General features: G+C 43.7%; 1 protein-coding gene across 1 annotated transcript in view; it reads left to right on the forward strand.

Annotated features, from left to right (window-relative positions):
• The window catches only part of DDX1 (DEAD-box helicase 1), a 175981-nt gene that overhangs the window by 24475 nt on the left and 124525 nt on the right, over window positions 1–26981 (forward strand). Inside the window, exons 2-3 of the mRNA XM_029595927.1 lie at window positions 874–925; window positions 16712–16775. Of these exons, the coding sequence (XP_029451787.1) occupies window positions 874–925; window positions 16712–16775 (116 nt within the window). The remainder of the gene's footprint in view (window positions 1–873; window positions 926–16711; window positions 16776–26981) is intronic.

The following is a 26981-nucleotide window of genomic DNA, read 5'->3' on the forward strand; positions in this document are numbered from 1 at the left end:
TAAAGTAAGAATTACCTGCTTCTCCCCCAAGAAAAATAACAGAAAACAAAAAAGCAAAAAAATAAAATAAATTCCCTGATCCCTAAAAATATTTGATTGATGCTTAAGTTTTCTATATAGCTTTTCACTGATGTTTTTAGCATTTACTTGTACGGAAGAATTCACCCTATTTTTTTCTACTGGTTTTGCATCTTTGTACAACCTTTAATTTCTGTCTCTGGCTTTGCCGCCTTGTACTAGTTTACAGTCTTAAAGCTCTTAAGTATCATTGAGATCTTTCTTGTTGGATGAAAATTAGTATTTCACCACCATATCATGTAGTGCTCCCTTGGATTTATGCATGTGGGTTACAAGAGCTCCCATGGCAGAAATCAGTTGGATGCCAAAAGATCCAGGCCACTTATTTACCATTATGCCCATTTTGTATGCAACTATGATGCATTAGGCTGGCTAAGCTTCTGGAATAGCCAGTAGAATAAAAGGATGCCAAGCCTGGTGGTTCCTTATATAGAATTTATTCACTAAAATAAAGCCACACAAAATAAAATAGAGGAGCAGAGATTACTTCAGGTTTAACAATAATGCATTCGAGGCAACTTTGACTCCTCTCTAGTGTCCCCGGGGCCTCCTGAAGCTCTCTGGTCCTGGGTTCTTATTGTTAGGATGAAGGGAAACTCTGTTCCCCCAGACACCCTTGCGGCATTCTCCCCTTGAGGACTGGATTAGAAGCCTGAACCAGACCCCTTAAGATAGGGATTTTTCAGTACACTCCTTCACAGTAATGTTAAATTTTGTTGAATTATTATTATTTATAACTGCTGACTGACCTGTTTAACACATTTTTTTCCATCCCCCCTCCTCCTTCTTCTACAGAGATGGGTGTGATGCCTGAGATCGCTCAGGCTGTGGAGGAGATGGACTGGCTGTAAGTTATGTTTTCAAGAACCTTTTTCTTTTTGATATATCTAAAATCACCAACCTCTGCAGTGTAGATTAGCTGTTAATTTTTATTTAACAGATCACAGTTTGATAGTAGTCAAATCCTTTATCATGAGTTGAGCAATCTTTGATTAGTTATAACAGTCTGTGATCCACCAATGAGAATCACAAATAGCTATACCGGGCTCCCTACAAAGGTCAGCTTTAGCAGATAGGCCAAGGGTTGAGTGTTCATGGTTACAAAATTAAGTTTTCCATTTTAGAATGAGATCCAGGTATATCCTCCTCTATTTTGCATAGAGTCTGTTCAGTGAGCTAATTGTACATTTAGTTTTCATTATTATCAGTTCTTAGGCATGAATTAGCCCTAATATGTGGTTGAGGCATCAGGCAGTGCTGACATGGGCCCACCTGTCGGAACTCAAAGTGGATTAGCAGCCTAGTAGTTAGAGCATCGAGTTATGAACCAGGGTTTAAATCCCACTGTCGCTCCTTGTGACCTTGGGCAAGTCACTTTATTCTCCATTGCCTCAAGTACAAACTTACAGGGTCATTTGTCATTTTGTGTTAGGGCCTTAATGCTAGTGTTAAGGCTCTAACACACGTGATTACGCCTTAACGAGTGTGTTAAATAGTGCAACACGTGCTAGTATACAAATGTGACGTTTGCTATGCAAGTGGGCGGAGTTTGGGCAGAGTTAATGGTAATGAGCTGCTCCTATCTTCAAATGTGATAAGAGTAAAGCACAGTAACGCAGGTTTTAGTGCCACCCAGGTGAAAAGGTTTTTCTTGCACATGAGAGAGAGACTCTGCAGAGAACAATGTGTCGCTCTATTATTTATACCACTGTAAGTGGGGCATTTCTAACTTGGAGTAGGGTTTTTTTTTTGAGGGGGGGTTACATACACAATAGGAGGTACGAACAGCACAGTACACATCACTGAAGATTTTCTGTTATTTCAGTTGATGAAAGGTACAAGAGGAGTTGATTTGTACATTGCACTTTCTACCTAGCTTGTAAAACCAACACCCCAAACATACCCCCACCCTCAAACGCCACTCAGTTAAGTGCCTTCTCTTATAGTGGTATAAATTGTAGAGTGACACATTGTCTCTTTCTCTCAACAGTTTCCCATTTTGATACATTTAGGATTTGGATTGTAAATTCTCTGGCGATAGGGAAGTACCTATGTTACCTGAATTTAATCCAATTTGACATGCCGAAAAGCAGAATATAAAGCCCTCTGTCTGAGCTTCTGCATGCATCTCTTTGGAAAGGTTTTGGCTTTTACTTTTAATCCCCCTCAAACTAATCTTTTTTTAAGTTGGGGGGGGGGGGGGGGGGAAGAATAAGTATGGATTAGCCCAAGGTCAAGAAGCCCACAGTCAGTAACTTAAAGGCCCACATTTCAATCACAGATACACACACAATCTGCTACTAGTGCTTGGGCCCAGATCATGACTTCCCCAACTGCTACAGCTATAGTCACATGTCCTCCAGAGCTCAACAACACGGCTTGGAGGCCCTAACGAAGGTATTGATGGGTAACAGCCTGAAGCCTTTGTGTGAGGTTGAGCAACGGAGCTGCTTCTCATTCAGGGGTGAGGTGTCTGACTCTCAGCATGGGAAATCAAGCCTAAAGTCTTCCTCTTCTTTTTTTTTTCTATTTTTCAAAAGAAGTTGAAGGCATTTTTGTTTACAGAAGCTTTTGGCAATTGTGACTAATATTACTATGTCTTATTTGTTTTATCTTTTTTTATTTTAATATTATATGATAGAATTGTATTATTCTGCTGTCTTTTGCTTTAATCTGTACTCTGCTTAACATGCGCTCATTGAAGGCAGGCTATAAATGCTTAATAAATACATGTAAACTTTTCTGTCAATAAGCAGACTGAATTAGCCATGATCTCTGGGTTGACACACTCTTTAGTGGCAACAAACTGACCTCTCATAGCTAGTAGAGTTTTTTGCTCTTCTGAGCATGTGCAGCAGTTCCTGCGCAGGCAACGACTGTAACCTCCTCAGCCATTGTTCGCCTGCAGCAGAGCACAGATCAGTTTGTCTTAATTTGCTTACCTCAGTTACGTTTTAAAAACTTTTAGAATCCAGCCGCCTTCCCAGACTCCTTGGTGGACGTTCAATGTGCCATTGGATGCTCTGACAAGTGTGATACTAGGACCCTGTGAAGAGACACTTAGGGGGTGGTGTGCACATTGGTGAGAGGGTTGGTTACCCACTCTGATGATGATATATCACGCTCAAGATTACTTAGCCTGCCTGGACTTGGATTAATTGGCTCAGCAAGGTGTCCTGGTTCGTGCTCCTTCTGGGTCCAGTTTCTGTCTTGCTCAAGCCCTCCAGTTTGGTTCCAACTTCTTAGCCTTCAGCTTTGCTTCAGTTTTTGCCTGTGGCTCTGCTTCAGCCATCAGCCTTGCTGCAAGCCATCAGTTGCAACCTGGTATGGTATAGACTTTTGGACTTGGTTATAGTCTGGCCTGTGCCAAGACTCACTCACCTGCTGCTGGCATGGGTCTCGGCACTCTACGAGGCTTCATCACAGCAAGAGGGGCTCACACATACAAAAACTTTCTCTCTTTTGATTCTTTTTGATCAAACTACTGCAGTCCTACAAACGGCACTTTTTAGTGCCATTCCAAAAAAAAAAAAAAAAAAAAAGCCGGAATATAAAGATAAAAATGGTAAGTGGCTTCAAAGCCTGTTAATGTGGACATTTCATATGATCAGTGTTTCTGGTGTTTGGGGCCAAATCATGAGCAGCCTGGGGAAAAATGTCCCCACAAGCTCAAAAGAAAAGAGCAGGAAAAATTGAAGAGCTGCATCAGGCCCGATGACATGGTCATCTATCAAACTCTCACTACCCAACCGAAGCAATAAGTATTAGCTCCTCTGCGTCAACACTAACTATGTACTCCAAACCTTCAACTAAGAGGGAAGGTGGGGAAAAAATCACCATGAAAAGACAAAGGAGACTGGTTTGTGCAGATCTTGATGCACCATGAAACAACTGGCTCACATGAAACATGGTGCTTTGGTTAACATAAAATCTAACAGCGTCTATACTGCATCAGACAAAAGAGCAAAGAAGTATCCGATGCATTTGAAACACCCAGTACCCACAGCGCTGATATCGTAGGGGCAAATAGGAAAATCCTTGCTAGGAAAATCTTTGGGGATTCATTTGTGAATAGATCCTGACTCAAGAACGGATGTTATGAGTATCCTCCATATACTGGAAGTTCCGTCAGACCCAGTAGCTCTACCCACACATGCATTATTGGATAAGATACAAATGAAAATGTGGGAAATGCCTATATCTCTTATGCCAACGTCCATAAAGTTGGATCTTTAAACTTTGTATGTAGAAATAACCTGGAAATGGTATCTTGCAACTGCCACACCAATCTGTAGTAGTAGAATCTGCTCTAAAATAGCTGAAAAGACTAGAATATACTCTTCTTTGCCACTGGGAAATGACAATTGATTACTAGATGCATTCAGAGAGAAGATTTTCCAGGGGTCGATGTTAGCCTCCCATATTGTCCATCATGAATTTTACATGGTACAAAACATTGATAGTTGTGTCAAAAATATAAAACCTTGCATATGGGATGAGTTGGGGAATTCCTGCACCCCACAACCCCTCTCAGCCCTTGTAGTGGTTAATATATGGACTATATACAAATCTTTCAACCCATTGGCAAGGACATCAGCAGCTGACATTAGCACTAGAAGAATGGCTCCAGGCAAGCTCCATATGTGATGACGTCCACAAGCAACTAGCAGACTTGCCATGTCTTGGACAGTCTCTTGGGGGAGAACCTCCAAGAGGCAGTGGCTCAACTCGAGGAACAGAAAATGGTAGTTTAGTTTATTGGAATTTATATACCGTTACATCAGACGTGCCTTCACAACGGTTTACATGGATCAAAACATATAATAAATACAATACATTATAAAATAGTAACGGCTAACTCTGTTAAAAGTGTGAAATAAGTTAGCTATTAGGAACAGTAAAAGCAAGGTGAAATCAACTAAAATCTAAGAGTAAAATCAAAATTATCAAAAACCACAAACAGCAGACAAACAATAAAAAGGAATGCTCTTATCAATTCATAGTGCTCGATTAACTGGTTCGCATCCCGCTACTAGTTTCATTACTTGGTGTTCGAAGCTGACACTTCATATTCAGTAAAAGCGCATTTAAATAACCAAGTCTTAAGGTCAGTTTTGAATTGTTTTCTGTCTGTACATAACCTCAAAGACGTTGGTAGGGAGTTCCATAGCTTTGCTCCTGCAACAGATAAGACACGCTCCCTCACCTGGGTAAGCCTTGCCGATTTAATGTTGGTTATTGATAGAAGACCCTTATTAGCCGATCTCAATTCTCTCTGGGGTATGTGAAGACGCAGAGATGTATTTAACCACTCCGTTCGCTCTCCGTGTACAACATTTTGAATTAGGCAAGCCACTTTGTATTGTACGCGGTATTGAATTGGAAGCCAATGGAACTTAATCAGAGTGGGAGTAATGTGGTCACATTTCCGTTTACCGGTCAGAACACGAGCTGCCGCGTTCTGCAAAACCTGTAATGGTCTAACACTTGAAGCAGGTAAGCCAAGTAACAGAGAGTTACAATAATCAAGATTTGCAAAAATCAGAGTTTGGACTACCAATAGCGATTGGTAGTCCAATCGCTATTGACATCTGCACCTTCTACCTCAAGCGGTAAACTGTACAGCATGTTAAAAAAAAAAAAAAGTATTATTCCAGGAAGTCATATAGGCCTTTCCAGCAATACCAGCTACCTCAACTACATCCATCAACCCTCTACAAGGGGAAGACTGAGGAATCGTAAGTTGCTGAATCCAGCACAGCAGCCACAGGCCACAGCCCCCCACATTAGCACCACTGGCCCTGGAGAAGTGAATTCCAGTGGGGGCAGGAATTCATCCTTCTACCCTTGTGGTAATCCATCACGAAGGACCAATAAATCCTTTCCATTGTGCAACAGGGATACCATCTGAATTTTGCCCATCAACTGTAACTTCTTCATTTGTGACTGTACCCATCATCAATCTACATCAAACAGAGCTACAAGGGCTACTTTTCCACCAGGCCATAGAGATATTTAGTCATAAAGGAAGACTGAGTTCTACTGCTGATATTTCCTTATTCCCAAGAAGTCAGGATGCCTCCGGCCAATACTAGATGGCTGACAACTGAACATCCACCTTTTGGAAGGAAAAGTTCAATATGTACTCCCTCGACACAATTCTACGCTTTCTCCAAAAAGGAAATTGGATGTGCTCCCTGGACCTTCAAGATGACACATGCGCATATCCTGATTCATTCATTTTGCTGAAAATATCTGTAGTTCCAGGTGAGTAGCAATCACTATCAGTACGAGGTACTGCCTTTTGGACTCTAAGAGCTCCACAAGTCTTCAGGAATTGCCTAGTGGCTGTTGCGGCACACCTGCAATACCAAAGGGATAAAGTGTTTTACTTGGGCGACTGGTTAATTACAGCACCAGCTGTATAGCTAACTCTCCAAAAATGTAACCAGCTTCTCTAAGACCTGGCTTTTCTCATAAATTTCCCTAAATCCCATAAAAATCTGCCCCACTTCATTGGGGCATTACTAAATACGGAAAAAATCAAGGCATACCTCTCCTCAGAAAGAATTCTAAGTTTTCAACTCTTCATGTCTGCCATATTCAACAGTTTATGGGCAACATTTCATCAAATTCCAGTGGCATTAGGGCATATGGTGGCAGCAATACAGTTAGTGCCTCACAGGAGACTACACATGCGCCACTTGTAATGGAGGCTCTGAGCCCAATGGGATCAACGGAGACTATCACTTTCACATACATTTGTGATTTCACAGGACATGAAAATGGAATTGTCCTGTTGGCTATGGGGTCGATTACTCTCCAAAACACTATTAAATAAAACGACAGACACATCCATGCTCCACTGGGGAGCGCATGTACTTTCTCACAAACACAAAGGATGTGGTAGGCAGTTAAGCATCTGTTCCACATCAACCGATTTAGAACTTCTTGCAATCAAATATGCTCTTTAAGCCTTCACACACATCCTTCAACGCAAAAGCATACTGATCCAGACAGAAAACCAAGTTGCCATGTTCTATGTCAGCAAGCAAGGAGGCACAGGTTCTTGGGTTCTGTGCCTAGAAATGCTGCAAATTTGGCAGTGGGCATGTAGCCATCAAGCTTCCCTACAATCAACTTATGTACCTTGCATACAAAACACACCAGTGGACAAGCTTAGTAGAATATTCACACCGCATGAATGGTCTCTCAAATACTCCACAGCCCTTCACATTTTTGGGCAATGAGACTACCCGATGATAGACCTCTTTGCATTGGATAAAAACAACAAAGTAGACTGATTTTGCTCGATTGTAGCCCTCTGTGTATTGCGCAAACACAATTGGGGGCATGACCTCATGCACGCTTTTCCACCATTCCCACTGATTGACAGGACAATCCAGAAGGTAATTGGAGATGAGGCTCGCATGATATTAATTGCCCCAACATGGCCCTGACAGTTTTGGTATGTTTATTTAATACAGCTATTGTCACATCCACCAATACCACCTGGTAGTGGCCCCACGCTTCTGATGCAAGAAAAATGCAGACTCTTAGATTCCAATCCAGAACCTCTTCATTGCACTGCATGGATGTTGATCGCTCAACAATAGGAGAGCTACAGCTACCTTCAGAAATAGAAGACATGCTTCTTGCAGCAAGAAAGCCTTCTATGCACAGCAATTACTTTGTGGTGTCAGACCTAGGGTCTGAAGCCATGATTATGCAACCACAAATAGTTACTATTATACTTGCGCCATCTCTTTACTGAGGGTTTAGCAACATCTTCAGTAAGATTTCACCCTAGTGCCATTGTGGCCTACCATGACCGAAATCAACAATAATTCCATAACTACGCATCTGCTGATAGACCAATTTATGAAAGGACTATGGAAAATTTGTCATCTAATCACTCGACTGGTTGCACCCTGGGACTTGACGCCAGTCTTCCAGCAGCTCATACAGCCTTCTTTTGAACCCAAGGAATCTGCACCACTTACTTTCCTTCTATGGGAATTACCTTTTTGGTAGCAGTTACCTCAGTGTGCCGCGTAAGTGAGCTACAAGCTCCGGTGCATTTTAGCTTTAATTGTGTCATGACAACGTGATACTCCGAACAAATCCCAAAGTGGTAACATGATTTCCTCTCAACCAGTCCATCGTTCTCCCGACAAAATGACTACATACGTTAGACTGCAAGAGGACTTTAGTTTATCACAAAAGAACCATTTTGACAAACCTTGCAACTTGGTTTTCTATGACCCTAATCAACTTGATGTTCAAGTCACCAAACCTACCATGGCGAATTGGCTAGTGAATTGCTATGATGCAGCACAGATGCACTTTGAGCTCAAGTAGGAGCTAATCAGGTATGAACAATGACAGCATGAATATCAAACATTTGTCAATCATTACTGTTTAGATAAGCAAGTGGCTTCTGATAGCATTGACAGAAAAACAGTACTGTCTCAGGCTCTCTAATTTAATCTGCTCACTTCTGGGAAATACCTGGGTTGCAAAAAAAAAAAAAAAAAAGATGGAGACAGGCTTGTATCCTTCAGATATGGTTTTTTTTTTTTCCTACAGCCTTCAGCTTGGGACTCCCCAGAGATCATTGCTAATTCAGACCACTTGTATGGTAAACAAACTGTGTTTTCTGTAGATAGCAGGATGAATTAGCTGTGAACGACTCACTCACCTCCCTGGAGATCAGATTAATCTAGCACTATCTAACTTAACATATGGGTTGAGAAGGTTACAGCCATTGCCTGCATGGGAACTGCTGCACATGCTAAGTAGAGCAAAAAGCTCTACTAGCAATGAGAGGTCTGTTCTTTGCTATCTTACAGATCGATACTCTAAGGCCGCGGTAGAAACAGTGCGGCAGTGTCAGGCGCACCCTCGTTCCCCGCACGTACAGTTCTCTTCACCTACCGCTCGATATTCTCTTCTAATTGCATGCAAATGCATGCCGCGGCTGCGAAGCCTTAGGCAAGCGTTAGGCCCGCGCAACCCATTTTACTGTATAGAGCGCCTATACAGTATCCTGGGTTCACGGGCCTAACGCTTCACGGCCACGCTGGTATCTGTCATTTCAAATGACATTTGAAATGACAGGTACCAGGAAGTGGACAGTTATGTTCTCCGATGCTCGGCAAACTTTCCCCCAGCCCCCGCTCACCTGCACTGGCCGCGTCCGGTCTCCGGTGCAGCCCCAGTCCTCTCCCTCCTCCCGAAGCGAAAAAAAAAATCCAATGCGGCCCCACCTCGGCAGCTCCCCTTCGGCAGCCCCCCTACGGCGGAGACGGCAGTGTAAAGCGAGACGGACCTTCGGCGGAGATGGCGCAAGGAGAGGAGGAGTGAAGACGCAACTTACTCCAGCCAGCCCTCCTCCGGACAGCGGCTCCTCTGCCTCCCAGCTGCCGGCGAAGATAGACGCCCGAATGAGTAGGCTCCTCGTGAAATTTGACCTCAAGGCGTGACGTCACGACGTTTGGCGTCACTGCATGCGATGTCACGCCTTGAGGTCTAATTGCATGCGGGCCTACCCATTCGGGCGTTTATCTTCGCCGGCAGCTGGGAGGCAGAGGAGCCTCTGTCCGGAGGAGGGCTGGCTGGAGTAAGTTGAGTCTTCTCTCCTCCTCTCCTTGCACCGTCTCCGCCGAAGGTCCGTCTCGCTTTACACTGCCGTCTCCGCCGTAGGGGGGCTGCCGAAGGGGAGCTGCCGAAGTGGGGCCGCATTGGATTTTTTTTTTCGCTTTTTTTTTTTTTTTTTTGCTTCGGGTGTCTATTTTCGCCGGCAGCTGGGAGGCAGAGGAGCCGCTGTCCGGAGGAGGGCCGCATTGTATTTTTTTTTTTCGCTTTTTTTTTTTTGCTTCGGGAGGCGGGAGAGGACTGGGGCTACCCCGGAGACGGCACCCATGGATGTGGCCAGGGCAGGTGAGCGGGGGCTGGGGGAAAGTTTGCCGCTTACCCTTACTCCTGCCTCCAGCGCAGGGGTAGGGGTAGGCGGTAAACTAACAGGTTAAACGCGCGGCATATCGGCAGGGAAAAAAAGCGATAGTCAGAGCGCGCGTCACAGTATCGGAGGGAATAGCTAATTTGTTCATTAAGTAGCTAATTCCTTCATTTACATATCATTTACATGCTGCGTGCGGGAAAGGTTACGGGTCGGTTTCAAGAAGCACTGAGGACGCGTGAAACTGGAGACTGTATCGCAGGATCGCCATACGCGTCCCGATTGTGCGCCCACAGCCAGTTAATCTCCAACCGCACCTTACAGTATCGAGCTGAGAGGGTGTTAACCCAGAGATGGTTAATTCATCCTGCTATCTATGGAGAATGTAGTTTACGCTAAGCAAACTTTCAGGCCGATACAGTAAGATGCGCGGGAGAGCCGGCGAGCGCCCAGGCCACTCTCCTGGGCATCCCTAGAGCCACCTTTTTGATAGAAGTGGCAGTTGTCAGCAGGTTTGTCAGCTGATGCTCAATTTTACCAGCGTCGGTTCTCGAACCCGCTGACAGCCACGGGTTCAGAAAACAGACGCCGGCAAAATTGAGCATCCATCTTCCAACCTGCGGGCAGATTTTTAATTTTTTTTTTTTTTTTTTTTTTTTTGGGGCCTCTGACTTAATATCGCTATAATATTAAGTCGGAGAGTGTACAGAAAAGCAGATTTTTCTGCTTTTCTGTGCACTTTCCCGGTGCCGGCTGAAATTAACGCCTGCATTTGGCAGGCGTTAATTTCTGAAAGTAAAATGTGCGGCTTCGCTGCACATTTTACTTTCTGTATTGCGCGGGAATAACTAATAGGCCCATCAACATGCATTTGCATGTTGCCGGCACTATTAGTTTCGGGGGGGTTTCCACACGCTATTACTCCTTACTGTATAAGGGGTAAAAATAGCGCGTGGAAAGCACGCGGCCAAAAGGGGGCTAACAGTGCGTTCAGCCTGAGCGCACTTTACTGCATCGGCCTGTTTGTTCTTAGGAAAGCTCCCTCTCCCACTCATTGTGGTGCCTGCTCCTGGGTTGAGTGTGGCATGGAAGGCTGTGGTACCAAAAAGGTCACCTAAATGATGCAAGGGACCCCTATAGCCCAATTCTTCAGAGTGGAAGAAAAATTGGTGCAGGGCTCTGCTGGAGCATGTCACTTCTCAACGCTGAAGTGGGAGATAGCCTCAGTGGTACATCATCATCCTTCCTTCATAGCACAGAAGATCCCCATGGTGATCTATTTATTTTACTCAGACCCAGAGACAGTCCAGGTGCTTTCCATGTAATTGGTGCAGAGCTCACCTCCTAAGTGCACTTCTTGCAAGGCATACCAAAGTGCTGCTGTGTCAAAGCAGAGCACTTAAGCTTGAGTCCTGCTGCGGACACTATTATAGAAAGAGATACTGCCTGCACCATCCATGGACCAAAGCCCCAATCAATGAAAATTGTTGATGTAGTGTCTTGGAGCCAGTTGCTGCCATCTCTTTATCAGCAGACTTCAGTGAGGATGAGCCTATCTTTATTTCTGAAGATGTCTTTCTCAGTCTCTGGTACAGAGGATCCCCCAGTCAATGGGCATCCAGCTATCGGAGCTAGAGAAGAATTTCTTTGCCTCCTTAAGCCTTGAAGACTGGAGAGGGAGGTTAGAACTGTTCCTGTCCAAGATGGGCAAACCCACTGTGTGGGAAAATTTTATCCAAAGTCCCACACGGGTGTGTACCTCTCTTCAAGAGCTTCCAGTGTTGGGAGTAAGTTCTTGATGATGAAGGAAAAAAGAGGGTATCGCAGAGGATCAAGTCATTGTACAGAGTTCAAATCAAGAATTCATTATTTAAGAGTGTACCAGTAATATCACAGTGCGTAAAGAAACGTCCAAAGGTAGCTCGCAGAGATCCCAAACCCTGACACAAGCTGTTTTGCCACAGAGCTGTCTTAAGGAGGGGAAAGCAACCATCTACAAAGCAGAATAAAAACAATGAAAACAAGGCAAAGAAACGATCCCATATATAAACATACCAAAAAAAAAATTAAAAAATGTGTATATATAAACACATATATAATCAAAATAAGAACATGTTTTTTTTTGAGGCAAACCGCAGAGAGTCAATGCAAATTCAAAATTAATCATGCCATCTGAAAAAAGAAATAAATTAGAAGGGAGTAAATGAACCAAAAACTATATATAAAAATTGTATATAGAGGGATATAGTGCGGGAACTTAAACATAGGCAAAAGAGAGCTTTAGGGTGACAGCTGTGAGAGTGGGGAAAAATAGTTACAAGAAAGTTTTAAAAGACTGCAGGAAAGGTGCCAAAAGAGCATGAGATCTGTGGGAACAAATCCAGACTAAAAAATGAAGACCAATAAGAGAGAAAAAAGCTTGGTAGGGAACCAATTAAAGCAAGTTAATTGCATGCCAGCTATTCAGTCTCAAGATTGGGAGTAAGTTTTTTTTCACCAGGAGTGGAGTTTCCTTCTAGGGGAGTCCTTTCACAAATCTGAAGGGGATGTGGGATCAGTTCATTCTGAGCCCTACCACATGTCTCCTTAGTCACTCATCTTTTTTGGGGTTATGGCAAAGTGCTCCCTTATGATAGCCAGAGGAGGAAGATTTCATGGGGATTCCTTTGGATCACTGCCAGACTTGCCACAGCATATCTGTTCTTTGGAGGATCTCTGCTGTTCCCAAGTTTTTGGATAAGCAGGCAAAACATTGTTCATCAGTACTGAGAAGGAATTCTAACTCCAGCAGATTTCATGGCTATTCTAGTTCAGAAACTCTTCAAGGACCTATAGATGAGGATGTAGCAGGTGTCAACATTGTACCTTCTCGTGGCCTGGAAGCTGGACCTAAAACAGGGTCCAGATTGTCCCAAGGTTTATGTGATGCTACTATAATACCACTCCATTGTGCTGGGGTCAGCATTTGAAATGTGGTAGGCATACTTGTGATCATTCCAATATGTTTTCCCTCCTCAAACGCATACTGGAAACATCTTTCTGGGATCTATGCTGAGCACCCAAATTGTGGCTTATCAGCTCTATATGGTGCAGTATTAACAGTATTGACAGAATTGTTGACCCAGAACAAACAAACTTTGTCTGAGCATTGGAGAACTTAGAAGAATGTGGAAACAACTCATCTGTTCCATTTCGAAGCTTTAGATACTGCAGCCAGGATTTCAGATGCTTTCATAGGAGCTTGTATGCTCATGTAGTTGTGAGCAAGTGGCCTTAAGAAGATGTGCATGATCATCTTGTGAATTTTCCCTATACAGGGGAGAATTTATTTGGGCACAAAGTTGCAGAGACAGTGAATAGGATAAAGGCACATCAGTCCATCTTACAGTAATTATTAGCTGTGGCAGTATTTTTCTTATGTGTTTATTTTTTCAGTGCCACAGAGCTCCTCCCACCCTTTAGCAGCAGCTGTCCCCTCAAGGTTGGGAGTTCCTTGAAGATCATATGGCTCCTACAGTTTCTTGAATTTCTTAGTCAACTTTTCCAAATCGGACCTAGTTCCATCTCAAAGAATTCAGTTCAAATGAGCCTGGATAGACTCGTTAGGAGAATGCATTTTCTCATTGTTGATGGGCCTAATATGCAATCCTGCTGAAGGAGAGGCTATATCAGCAAGGTCTATCCTGGCCATCCTCAAACACATGGTGCATCTGACTCATCTGCACATGTGGGGCTGCCAAAACCACTGGGATCAGCTCTATTGGCCATTATCCCTCTAAATTTCTGTGGCCTCCAAGATGACTGATTCAGTGTTCTAAAGAAGGGTCTCTTGTTGCACATTACACTGCATCAAGTGACTTACCAATGCCTCCACCAATGGGTGGGGTTGAATAGTGATGAGGCATGGACCTGAAGATTTTGGTAACCATTGGAGTGTCATTTACAAATCCAATCACCTGGAGCTGTGAGTGTCCACTGTGTTCTGTGCTTTTTCTCACCTTCTGTCAGGAAAGAGAATCTTGATCCACACTGACAACCGTGTTCTACATAAAAAAAGGGAGGAAAGAATGGGCTCTTATACCCTCTGCCAGGAGGCCCTTTAAATCTGGTTGTCTGCAGAACATTACAATGCCAGTCTCCAGGTGACCTACATTCTGGCGATCCAGTAAACACTGGCAAATTGCCTCAGCAGAATGTTGCAACTGCACAAGGAATCAGATGACTTTTTCAGTCACTGGTAAAAGCAAGTGATCAATCTGTTTCCCTCAAAAGACAACAAAGGTTGAAGTTATGCTCCATGTGTCCGAACAGCTACAAATCAGCGCTCAATGCTTTTATGCTAGACAGAGCATCGGTTTGCTCCTATGATTAACTGCCAATTCTTCTAATAGCCAGGACTATCCAGAAGGACCTTCGAGAGAAGGTGAGGATAATTGTCACACCACCAGCCCGACCATGGCAAGTGTGGAAACTGTCTTGTCTGTTTATCCATTCAGTCTCTGGTTTCATTGGGAACGTCTCTGATTTCTAATCACGCATGAGGAAAGCAGGCTCTCCCATCCAAAACTGCCTCACTGGCCCTCACAGTATGGATGACGAGCTTGCAGTAGTCTCTTCCTTACTCATTTCTGTTGAGGTGGAGGGCGATCTCATTTTCTGTGAGGAAACCTTCAACTAGAAGTGCTACAGTTTCAAGTGGAAGAGGTTCTCAACTTGTGTTGGACCAGCAGCCTGGATCCATTCTCCTGTGGCCTGAAGACTTGCTTCGTATTCTACTTTTACCTTTTGTCCTCTGGCCTTAGCATTTTTTCAGACAAAATTCATCAGTGGCATCATGGTGTATCACCATCAGGTGGAAAGGGTGTGTCTGTCTTCCCTTCTTCCTCCATATATGTTATGGCTAAATTATCATGCTATTTACAGGTATGCAAACTTGCTTGATTATAGCAGGAAAGAGTAATGAATGTGTTTAACCTGATTTGTCCCAACAGTATTTAACTTATTTATATTTAGAAATCACCCATCTTTCCAGCTCAGCAATGCATGTCTAGCTATAAAAAAAAAAAAAAAAGAATATAAAATTTACACATAATTGGCAGCAATTACATTATGTATCAGTATTATACTTTCATCTTAAGTTATTTATTTTCATTTTCTCAACGGTGATTACTTAATCAAAAAAGGGAAATGCCTGTCAAAACAATGTTATCAATAACGTTCTAAATTTGAGATGTCCTTTTTTTTTTTTTTTTTTTACATCAGTCTTTTTTGATAAAGATTTCTTTCTGCTAAATTTTGGTTAATTGTAACCTATTCAGACTTTTCTCTGGTAACCTGATACACAAAGAACTGCAATAGCCAGTAAACTTTAAATTAATTACTTAGACTTTAGGTTTAATTAAATCTCTGTAAGAAATGCTTTTAGAGGATGAAGCAGGTGCAGTTTAAATTGCTTTCCTGTTCGGTTCTGTAATATGCTTAACTAAGTCAGAATATATCTAAATGAATTCACAAGCTTTTCACGTCAGATGTTACCACAAGATGATTACCATCAATAATCAGACAGAGATTGGGATTAGACAGTAGCAGTTTAAAAATCCAACGAATTTGTGTTTTGGCTGTTTGCAAAGAAAACTTACTGACTTGCATCCAATTTGAAACTGTGGATAAGCCTCATTCAGCAGTTAAACTGAGATTGTTGTATCTGCTTGCAATATGCAGTATATCTGCACATCTGCGAAATAATATACTCCCAAATCCTTTGGATCTGACCAGTTTCAGCAGAGGTTGCAAATGTTAAAACAGGGTGCAGGCTGGTTCCCTGTGAGACTCATATTCCATGCCACTAGCTACTGATAGTGTCCCACTCCATTAAATTAATTGGGACTTAATCAGACAAACGTTTTGAACGACTGAAGTATTCCATCACTGACACCAAGGACCCAAAGTCTGACGTCAAAATCATATATTCCACATTGCAAAAACTGTTTCTAGGAGGTTACAATATGACTGACTGTGCTTAAACATTTAATTTAAACCCAAAGCGATGACGTTCTTTTCTAATCAGCCAAGGTCTGTGTAGTTCAAACTGCAGAGCTAAGAATACTGTGGTAGAGATGGCTGCTGTTGGAGTGGAGGACATGAAGCTCAATTTTCTTCTGCCAGCCAGGGGGAGGTCCTGGATGGCCATAGGACTGCAGATTGGGGGTGGTGGTAGAGAAGAGAATCAGATGGGTGAACTTGGATCTTGAGTACAGTTTTAAGGGGAGGCTTCTTGTGGTGGTGATTGAGAACCACTATGCTGGAGTACAGTGGGCAGAATTTTGATAGCAAATCAGCCATGCTTCCTAATTCTATTAGGTGTGAAGTAAATGTTTTGCAGTAGAAGTCTTTCCTGCTACCAGACACTTAAGAGTTTCTTAATAGTTTTCTATGATTAGGTGATGGTAAACTAATGTTTTAGTTTCTTACCTTCAGGTATCTTTTGAAATGATAATGTCTGACATTTTCAAATTTTGCTACTATAGAATTTAATTTTGTATTGTAGGGAACTGGTATATAGTGAAACAGCTACGTTATGACATGCACTTAACTGCTAAGTTATTAGAGGTTAGGGAGTTTAGTATACATGTTTATAGCCTCTTGTCTCTCTATTTTTTTCTTTGTTTTTAGTTTGCCCACAGATATCCAGGCTGAGTCCATTCCATTGATCTTAGGAGGTGGTGATGTCCTTATGGTATGTTTATTTCTTAGAAGCAAGATGTTTTCAAGACTGTCTTTTATATTTTTATTGTAAGTCTATTAAAATTCTCTTCCATTTAAAGATTTTCAATTAACATTTCTGACATTACTAGCAGCAAAACTGAAAAAAAAAATATCATGTAATAAATGGGATGCTAACTAAAATAATGGATTCCTGCTTCTAGATCTCGTTAATTTTCGTTTCTAAATAGAAATAAATAACATTGGAGGTGATAACAGGGAAAAATCAGTTGGCTCATCCAGTCTGCCCAGCTCTTCCTGTCTACACTGCAGAAATATATTCCAGCTGCCAACTGTGGTATCGTTCCTTATCCAGTCAATTTTGGTGTTTGTTCCACCTAATGCATATCGAGCAGCATACTTAATCCAGCACCCAGCCCCCACCACCCCCAACAAGTACAAAACAATTTCTAACTAGCCAAGCAGCAGTCTTGAAACCATCTCAGATACTTCTAAAATCCAAGAAATTACAATTTAGGCATATTTGGGAGAGCCAGCCAAGAAGCAAACGAGCAAATAGTTTAAAATATTTGACAGTTTTTTTTTAAGCCAGATCTGCTGTTAAGAATCTAAATAACAGAGTACTGCTCTGCTTTTTGGGACCTTTTATAGCTGTGATAGTGATGCATGAACTATGATGACAAAAAATTCAAGAGTAGATGTGGAGAAAGAAAGAGAAATTAATTGGTGGTGTGGCCATAACTTACCCTTTTATAAGGGAAAAATATAGCTATAAAATGGTTATTAGGAAAAGGGGTAAAAGAACTAAGAATAGGACCAAATGAGTTTGGGGTTTTGGTTTTGTTTTGGGTTTTGTTTTTTTTTTAATCTACAAAGTGTTCTCAACATTTTTGTAAATTGTCTTGTTTTATTAGCTGAAAAAGGTTGCTGAGGAAGAGTTGTATCAGCCTTCCATGTTGGAGAAATCTTTTCTGTGAAATTAAAATTTGGGGAAATATATTTTTCTCAAGCTACCAGTGTTTGGCATAGTCTGTCTTTGCAAAGTGCAATAAAACATTCCTAAGCGTTTGGATAGGTCAATCCCAACGAGTGGTGACATCAGCCTGCCAGTATTCTCTGTCTCCAGCAGATGGTAGACGTGCATTTCCCTTCGGAGGACTGCCTGTGAGCTTAAAAGAAAAGGAAAAAAGAAGAAAAGTTGCAAAGGAGATGTCTTGTAGCACCGCTTGCCTTCTGAGGTGGTACCATGCAGTCCCATCTTCAGTAGAGTGCCTCAGTCCAGTAGCCTTGACTGATGTGGACCTAAATTTCAATTAGTGGTTGCAGGCCGAGAGAGGCTTGACTATGAAAACTTTAGCCCTCTCCCCCTGCAGCCAGAACACATTTCTGAACTCAGCCAGGGAGGGCTGAGCTCAAGTAAAAGTCTGTGGGGTTTGTTTGTTTTTTTTAAGTAAAAAAAAAAAAAAGAAAACTGGAAGACAGCAGCAATGAATTCCAGAGCTTAACTATGGGCTGAGTGAAAAAATTTCTTCGACTTGTTTTAAATGAGCTACTTGTAAACTTCGTGGAGTGCCCCCTAATCTTTCTATTATATGAAAGTAAATAACCGGTTCACATTAACTTGTTCAAGTCCTTTTATGATTTTGTAGACTTCTAGCATATCCCCCCTCAGTTGTCTCTTCTCCAAACTGAACAGGCCTAACTTCTTTAGTCTTTCTTCATAGGTCAGCCGTTCCATGCCCCTTTTCATTTTGGTCGCTATTTTCTACACTTTTTCCAGTGTAGCTATATCTTTTTGAGATGCGGGGACCAGAACTGCACACAGTATTCAAGGTTCAGTCTCACCATAGAGCGATACAGAGGCATTATGACATCCTCCGTTTTTACTTTCCATTGCCTTCTTAATTCCTAACATTCTGTTTGCTTTTTTTTTTTTATCACCACAACACACTGGGCCGACGATTTCAATGTAATATCCACTATGCTGCCTAGATCTCTTTCCTGGGTGGTAACTCCTAAGATAGAACCTAACATTATTTAACTACAGCAAAGGTTATTTTTCTCTATATGCATCATTTTGCACTTGCCACGTTAAATTTCACCTGCCATTTGGAAGCCCAGTTTTCTAGTCTCGCAAGTTCCTCCTGCAATTCATCACAATCTGCTTGAGATTTAACTACTCTGCATAATTTTGTGTCATCTGCAAATTTGATCACCTCACTCATTGTACATTTTTCCAGATCCTTTATGAATAAATTAAAAAGCGCTGGTCCAAGTATAGATCCCTGAGGCACTCCACTGTTTACCTTTTTCCACTGTGAAAACTAACCATTTAATCATACTCTGTTTCCTGTCTTTTAACCAACTTGCATTCCACAAAAGGACATCACCTCCTATCCCGTGACTTGTTAGTTTTCTTAGAAGCCTCTCATGCGGGACATTGACAAATGCCTTCCGGAAATCCAAATATACCACAACTACTGGTTCACCTTTGTCTACATGTTTATTCACCCCTTCAAAAATATGTAGGAGATTTGTGAGGCAAGACTTCCCTTGGGTAAATCCATGCTGGCTGTGTCCCATCAAACCATGTCTATCTAAATGTTTTGTGATTTTATTCTTTATATCAGTTCCAAGATTTTTCCCGGCACTGAAGTCAGGCTCACTGGTTTATAGTTTCCCGGATCACCCCTGGATCCCTTTTTAAATATAGGGTTACATTAGCCATCTTCCAATCTTCAGGTACATTGGATGATTCTAATGATGGGTTACAAATTTTTACTAATAGGTCTGAAATTTTTTAGTTCTTTCAGAACCCTGGGGTGTATACCATCCAGTCCAGGTGATTTACTTCTCTTCAGTTTGTCAATCAGGGCTACACATCTTCCAGGTTCGCTGTAATTTGGTTCAGTTGATCTGAATCATCACCTATGAAAACCTTCTCCGGAACTGGTATCTCTCCAATATCCTTTTCAATAGACACTGAAGTAAAGAAATTGTTTAATCTTTCCAGGATGGCCTTATCTTCTTTAAGTGTCCCTTTAACCCCTTGATCATACAGCGGTCCAACTGACTCCCTTGGACACGTTTTAAAAAGATTTTATTGTGAGTTTTTGTCTCTGTGGACAACTTCTCTTCAAAATTTCTCTTAGCCTGTCTTATCAATGTCTTACATTTAACTTGCCATTGTTTATGCTTTATCCTATTTTTCTTCTGATGGATCCTTCTTCCAGTTTTTTAAATGAAGGTCTTTTGGCTAAAATAGCCTTTCACCTCATCTTTTAACCATGCTGGTAATCGTTTTGCCTTTCTTCCACCTATTTTAATACATGGAATACATCAGGTCTGTGCTTCTAGAATAGTGTTGTTTTTTTGTTTTTTTTTTTTAACAATGTCTAAGCCTGTTGCACACCTTTTTTTTAAATTTTTTACACCTTTTGTAGCTGCACCTTTTTTTTTTTTTCTATTTTTTCTCATTTTATCAAAGTTTCCATTTTGAAAGTTTTTAGTGCTAGAGCCATGTATTTACATAGTGTCCCTCTTCCAGTCATTAATTCACATTTGGTCATATGATCACTATTGCCATGCAGCCCCACCACACACACTCACTCACTCACACTCTCTCATGCCAATTAAGTCTGTCTTCATTCACTGCTATACTCCCTAATTCTCCCATCTTACTACTTAGACTTCTGGCATTAACATACAAACATTTCAAAGTGTTTTTGGTTTGTATTTACATTCTGCTTTTCAGTTGACAGGAATAAATTGGAATCTTTTACCGCAGGTGAATGTTAAATTATAGGCAATTGGATTACTTTTCTTATTATTGGAACCTCTGTGTTGGGATGCCCTAACTCTAATGCTTCATTAGTATCCTTTGAAGATTCTCCCTCCCACCCATGCGCTGCTGAGCGACTGTCGACTTTCTCCTTAGAGCAGCTTTTAAACTAGAACAATCTCCTTTTTAAAGATTAGCGCAGCTTGGTTCCACCCTGGTTAAGGTGGAGCCCATCTCTTTGGAAAAGATTCCCCAGTTCCTTACAAAAGAGTCCCTCTTCCCTGCACTATCACCTAATCCATGCATTGAGACTCCTGAGGTTGGCCTGCCTCTGGGGACCTGAGTGTGGAATATGGAGTATTTCAGAGAATGCTATCCTGGAGGTTCTGGATTTCAGCTTTCTACCTAAGAGCCTAAATTTGGCTTACAGAACCTCCCTCCCACGTTTTTTCCTATGTCATTGGTGCCCACGTACCACGACAGCCGGCTCCTCCCCAGCCGTGTCTAAAATCCTATCTAGGTGACGCGTGAGGTCCGCCACCTTCGCACCAGGTAGGCATGTTCTCACAGGACAAGCAGGATGGTAGTCCTCACATATGGGTGACATCACAGGATGGAGCCCAATCACGGAACACTTTTGTCAAAGTTTCTAGAACTTTGACTGGCACCTACTGGGCATGCCCAGGATGGCACTAACCCTGCAACTAGCAGGGGTCCCCCTTCAGTCTTCTTTTTTTCCGTGCAGCAGTAGCCACGCGGGTTAAGGAGCTCTACAGAGATTCCTGACAGGAATTTTCCTCCTGGAATTACTTCATCATTAATACCCCTTAGGGGTCCCCCTATTCAATTTTTTACTTCCGCGGTGGTCCGGTAAGTGGTTTTTTTTTTTACCCGGTTCTAGTCGATTCCCGTTGAGTTTGGCCCTCGCGGCTTACTGGCTGTCGACTGCACCGCAGCTACATTTTTTCAAAGGCCATGCTTTGGGGTTCCGTTGGTGCCCTGACTGCACTCGCACAATGTCCATCACAGACCCCCATAAAGTCTGTGTAATGTGCCTTGGGTGTGAGCATGATGTCCTGACTTGCACCAAATGTGCCTTAATGACACCAAAAGGTCGTAAAAGCCAGAATGGAGAAGATGGAACTTCTCTTTCGGTTTCAAACTCCGACTCCGTCGGAGTTGTCCAAACCGGCCCCATCTACGTCGCGCCACTATCGGGCACCGGCCGGTGTCCGTCCAGCGTCGACGACTTCCCGGCCATCGACTACCTCAATTCCCCTTCAGGACCGAGGAGATCGTCGAGAGAAACATAGAAACATAGAAATGACGGCAGAAGAAGACCAAATGGCCCATCCAGTCTGCCCAGCAAGCTTCCCTCATTTCTTCTCCCATACTTATCTGTTTCTCTTAGCTCTTGGTTCTAATTCCCTTCCACCCCCGCCATTAATGTAGAGAGCGGTGGAGGAGCTGCATCCAAGTGAAATATCTAGCTTGATTAGTTAGAGGTAGTAGGAGTAGTAACCGCCGCAATAAGCAAGCTACACCCATGCTTATTTGTTTTTACCCAGATTATGTTATACAGCCCTTATTGGTTGTTTATCTTCTCCCCTGCCGTTGAAGCAGGGAGCTATGCTGGATATGCGTGAGGTATCAGTTTTTTTCTTCTCCCCTGCCGTTGAAGCAGAGAGCTATGCTGGATATGCATCGAAAGTGAAGTATCAGGCACATTTGGTTTGGGGTAGTAACCGCCGTGACAAGCCAGCTACTCCCCGCTTTGTGAGTGTGAATCCTTTTTTCTTCTCCCCTGCCGTTGAAGTTATGCTGGATATGCGTGAAGTATCAGTTTTTCTTTTCCCCTGCCGTTGAAGCAGAGAGCTATGCTGGAAATTCGTGATGTATCAGTCTTTCTCCGATGCCGTTGAAGTAGAGAGCCATGCTGGATATGCGTCGAGAGTGAAGTATCAGGTACATTTGGTTTGGGGTAGTAACCGCCGTAACAAGCCAGCTACTCCCCGCTTTGTGAGTGCGAACCCTTTTTTCTTCTCCCCTGCCGTTTAAGCAGAGAGCCCTGCTGGATGTGTGAAGTAACAGTTTTTCTTTTCCCCTGCTGTTGAAGCAGAGAACTATGCTGGATATGCATTGAAAGTGAAGTATAAGAATGGAGTGATCAAGCTAGTTGAAAGGCATCAGGAATAGAGGAAGGTGGAGGTAGTAATTTGGATATTTGGTTTGGGGTAGTAACCATAAGCCTCGGACCATCGACGAAGGCAAATCATTGATGCCGCCGAAGAAACCCCGTCCAGAAAAGGCATCAACCCTTTATGAGTCCGGGTCACCGAGGCAACCCTCACCCGGACGGGTAATGGGAGCCGCGACTCCGCCTTTAACATTGATCCCTCCGGCTACGCCTCTGCCTCCTTCTCCCCTTCCGGAACCGGGGCTGATCGCTCCAGGTCTCCATGAAGAGCTGGACCAGATGGTTCAGGAGGCCATCGGCAAAGCGATGCAAAGGTTCCAGATTCCTCCGACACTGGTGCCAATTCCCGAACCAACCATCGATCCCATTCCGGTAGCGCTGGTACTGCTGCTCTTGAGGATGGAAGCACTACTAGCCGCTTTTCCTCCGATGGATCCAGGGACACAGACAGTTTCGGTGCCCTCTCCACTTCCTCTGTCATCGGGAGGAGAAACACCGTTCTGTCTTCCTCCATCGGGAGTCTTGCCGATGCCTCAACCATCGATGTCACCGATACTATTACTGCCATTGGTGCTGCCGATCCGTCCATCGATGCCTCCGGTAACTCCCTCAATGCCTTCGGAGCCTAGACCGGGACCTTCGGGAATAACTTCGGCCCGTCCCTCTAAGGTTCCTGGAGGGCACGGTGATGAACCCTATGATACATGGACCGATGACTCGTCCCAGGACACCGATGATTTACCATCACCACCCTTACCTTCCGAAAGCAGGAAACGTTCTCCTCCAGAGGACTTGTCCTTCATTAATTTTGTGAAGGAAATGTCTGAGTTAGTTCCCTTCCAACTGCAGACTGAACAGGATGATAGACACCAGATGATGGAGCTTCTACAATTTCTGGACGCTCCTAAAGAAATCACCTCTATCCCTATTCATCAAGTTCTTCTGGATGTTCTGAAGAAGAATTGGGAACACTCTGGTTCGGTGGCACCATTCAGCCGAAAAGCAGATACCACATTTGGTCCAGTCAGCTCCAGGGTTCCAAAACCCCAATTGGATCACCAGTCCGTAGTTGTTGAGTCTGCCCAAAAGAAGGCCCGGCGCCCAAAGCCTCATTCTCCCCTCTAGGCAAAGAGCAGAAATTCCTGGATGCCATTGGTAGGCGTGTCTTCCAGGGATCAATGCTTATCTCTCGGATCGCCTCTTACCAGCTTTATATGACCCAGTACAACAGGGTCCTGTTCAAACAAATACAGGACTTTGCAGAGTCACTACCTCAGCAATTTCCAGGAACAGCTACAAACAAAGGATTTGAAGTGGGAAAACATGAAATAAGATCATCTTATGACATTTTTGACACCACTTCCAGGGTATTTGCAGCTGCTATTTCTGCAAGAAGATGGGCCTGGCTTAAGTCTTCGGACCTACGTCCTGAAGTCCAGGACAGATTGTTCGATCTGCCTTGCACTGGGGACAACCTATTTGGTGAACAGATCCAGCAAACAGTGGCACATCTCAAGGATCATCATGAGACTCTTCGCCAACTCTCTGTGATGCCTTCTGAATATCTGGCCAAGCAAGCATTCAGGAAGGACTCCAAAACGTCGTTCTACCGTCAAAGGAAGTCCTATCCACCACCATCTAGAGGTCGCTCCACTAAGCCTTTCCAGAAGGCCCAGTCCCGACAACCTTGTAAGCCAAAACCACAGGCAGCTCCTCAGCCAGGCCCTGCTTCTGGTTTTTGACTCTTTCATAGAGAGTAACAGCCAGCTTCCACTGCCGCATGTACCAGTAGGAGGTCAATTGTGCCATTTCAACAACATATGGCACACAGTCACCTTGGACCAGTGGGTTCTTGCTATAATCTCTCAAGGTTATCACCTGAACTTTCTCTCCATCCCACCAGATTCCCCACCTCGGCCGACGTGGGGAACATCAGACCACTCACTACTCCTGGATCAGGAGATCTCCCTCCTCCTTCAGTCCAGAGCAATCGAACCAGTGCCCTACTCCCAACAGGGCCTCAGATTCTATTCCTGGTACTTTCTAATCCCCAAAAAGTCAGATGGCGTTCGTCCAATTCTGGACTTGCGTGCCCTCAAGTACCCCCAACGAGAAAAGTTAAAGATGGTAACCTTGGGTTCCCTCCTTCTGTTCTCTAGACCTCCAGGATGCTTACACACACATTGCGATAACTCCGTCTCATTGCAGATTTCTGAGATTCCTGGTAGGCCCAAAGCACTATCAATACTGTGTGCTCCCATTCGGCCTAGCATCTGCACCACGAGTTTTCACCAAGTGTCTCGTAGTAGTAGCAGCCTTCCTCAGGACCCAAGGTGTTCATGTCTACCCCTATCTTGACGATTGGTTGATCAGGGCTCCCATACAGCAAGCTGCTCTGACATTCCTACGTCTTACCTTACACACTCTGATCTCTCTAGGATTTCTCATCAGTTACAAAAAATCCTGCCCAGTCATTCATAGGGGCAGACTTGGACACCTTCAAAGCAAAGGCATTTCTGCCTCGAATGAGCTCTCACTCTCATTTCTCTCGCACACCAGCTACAATCTCGACAATGCTCAACTGCACGCCATTTCCTCATCTTACTGGGACACATGGCGTCCTCAGTGCATGTTACCGCAATGGCCCGCTTGGCCATGAGTCATGCAGTGGATTCTACGTTCACAATGGACTCAATCCATTCAACCACTATCAATCATTGTCCACATCACCAACCCACTTCGTCAGTCTCTAGCTTGGTGGAAAAATCAATCTCCTCCAAGGTCTACCTTTCCAGACTCCAGATCCTCAAGTAACCCTTACCACCGATGCTTCCAACCTCGTCTGGGGAGCACACGTTGCCAATTTACAAACTCAAGGGTCTTGGTCTCCAGAGGAAGCCAAACACCAAATCAATTTCCTGGAGCTACGAGCAATCAGATATGCTCTCAAGAGTGTTTCAGGATCGCCTCTCCCACCAGGTCGTCCTGATTCAAACAGACAACCAGGTGGCCATGTGGTACATCAATAAGCAGGGAGGGATGGGCTCCTTCCTCCTGTGTCAGGAAGCTGCACAGATATGGGCGGAGGCCCTTTCCCACTCAATGTACCTCAGGGCCACCTACTTACCAGGAGTAGACAATGTGTTGGCAGACAGGCTGAGTCGCATTTTTCAGCCACACGAGTGGTCTCTCAACCCCACAGTAGCGAACTCGATATTCCAACGTTGGGGTTACCCTTACATAGACCTTTTTGCGTCACCTCAAAACCGCAAAGTAGAGAAATTTTGCTTGCTTACTCGCAGCCAACATTCACTACCAAGAGACGTGTTCTCCTTCTCATGGGTCACCGGTCTCCTCTATGCGTTCCCTCCACTTCCACTTCTCTCAAAGACTCTCGTGAAGCTACATCAGGACAAGGGAACCATGATCCTGATAGCCCCTCACTGGCCATGCCAAGTGTGGTTTCCGATTCTTCAGGACCTCTCCATTCGCAGGCACATTCCCCTGGGGAAGGACCCACTTCTGATCACTCAGAACAACGGATGTCTACGCCACCCCAATCTTCAGGCCTTGTCCCTGACTGCCTGGATGTTGAAAGGTTAATTCTTCAGCAGTCAACCTTTCGGAGCCAGTTTCCCGTGTCCTGATTGCTTCACAGAAGCCTTCCACGAGAAAATCTTATTTTTACAAATGGAACAGGTTTAAGTCATGGTGTTCCTCACTGTCCCTTGATCCTTTCACTTGTTCCACCACGAAGTTTCTAGACTATCTCTGGCACTTGTCAGAATCAGGTCTAAAAGCTTCTTCCATCAGGATGCATGTCAGTGCGGTAGCTGCCTTCCATAAAGGTGTTTGGGGATGTTCCCATTTCGGTACAACCCCTTGTAACGTTTTCTGAAGGCTTTGCTCCACCTCAAACCTCCACTGCGCCCTCCGGCCCCTTCTTGCAACCTCAACCTGATTTTGGGTCGGCTCATGAAACCTCCATTCGATCCTCTCCAATCTTGTGATCTTCGCTATCTCACATGGAAGGTGCTTTTTCTTCTGGCAATCACATCCGTTCGCAGAGTTAGTGAGTTACAGGCCTTATCACCTACCCGCCTTATACTAAACTTCTGCGGGATAGGGTAGTACTCCGTACTCACCCTACGTTTTTGCCTAAGGTAGTATTGGAGTTTCACATTAATCAATCCATCATACTACCTACCTTCTTTCCCAGGCCCCATTCTAATCCAGGAGAA

The sequence above is a fragment of the Rhinatrema bivittatum genome, chromosome 3 (genome assembly GCF_901001135.1).
Source record: "Rhinatrema bivittatum chromosome 3, aRhiBiv1.1, whole genome shotgun sequence".
NCBI classification, from domain to species: domain Eukaryota; kingdom Metazoa; phylum Chordata; class Amphibia; order Gymnophiona; family Rhinatrematidae; genus Rhinatrema; species Rhinatrema bivittatum.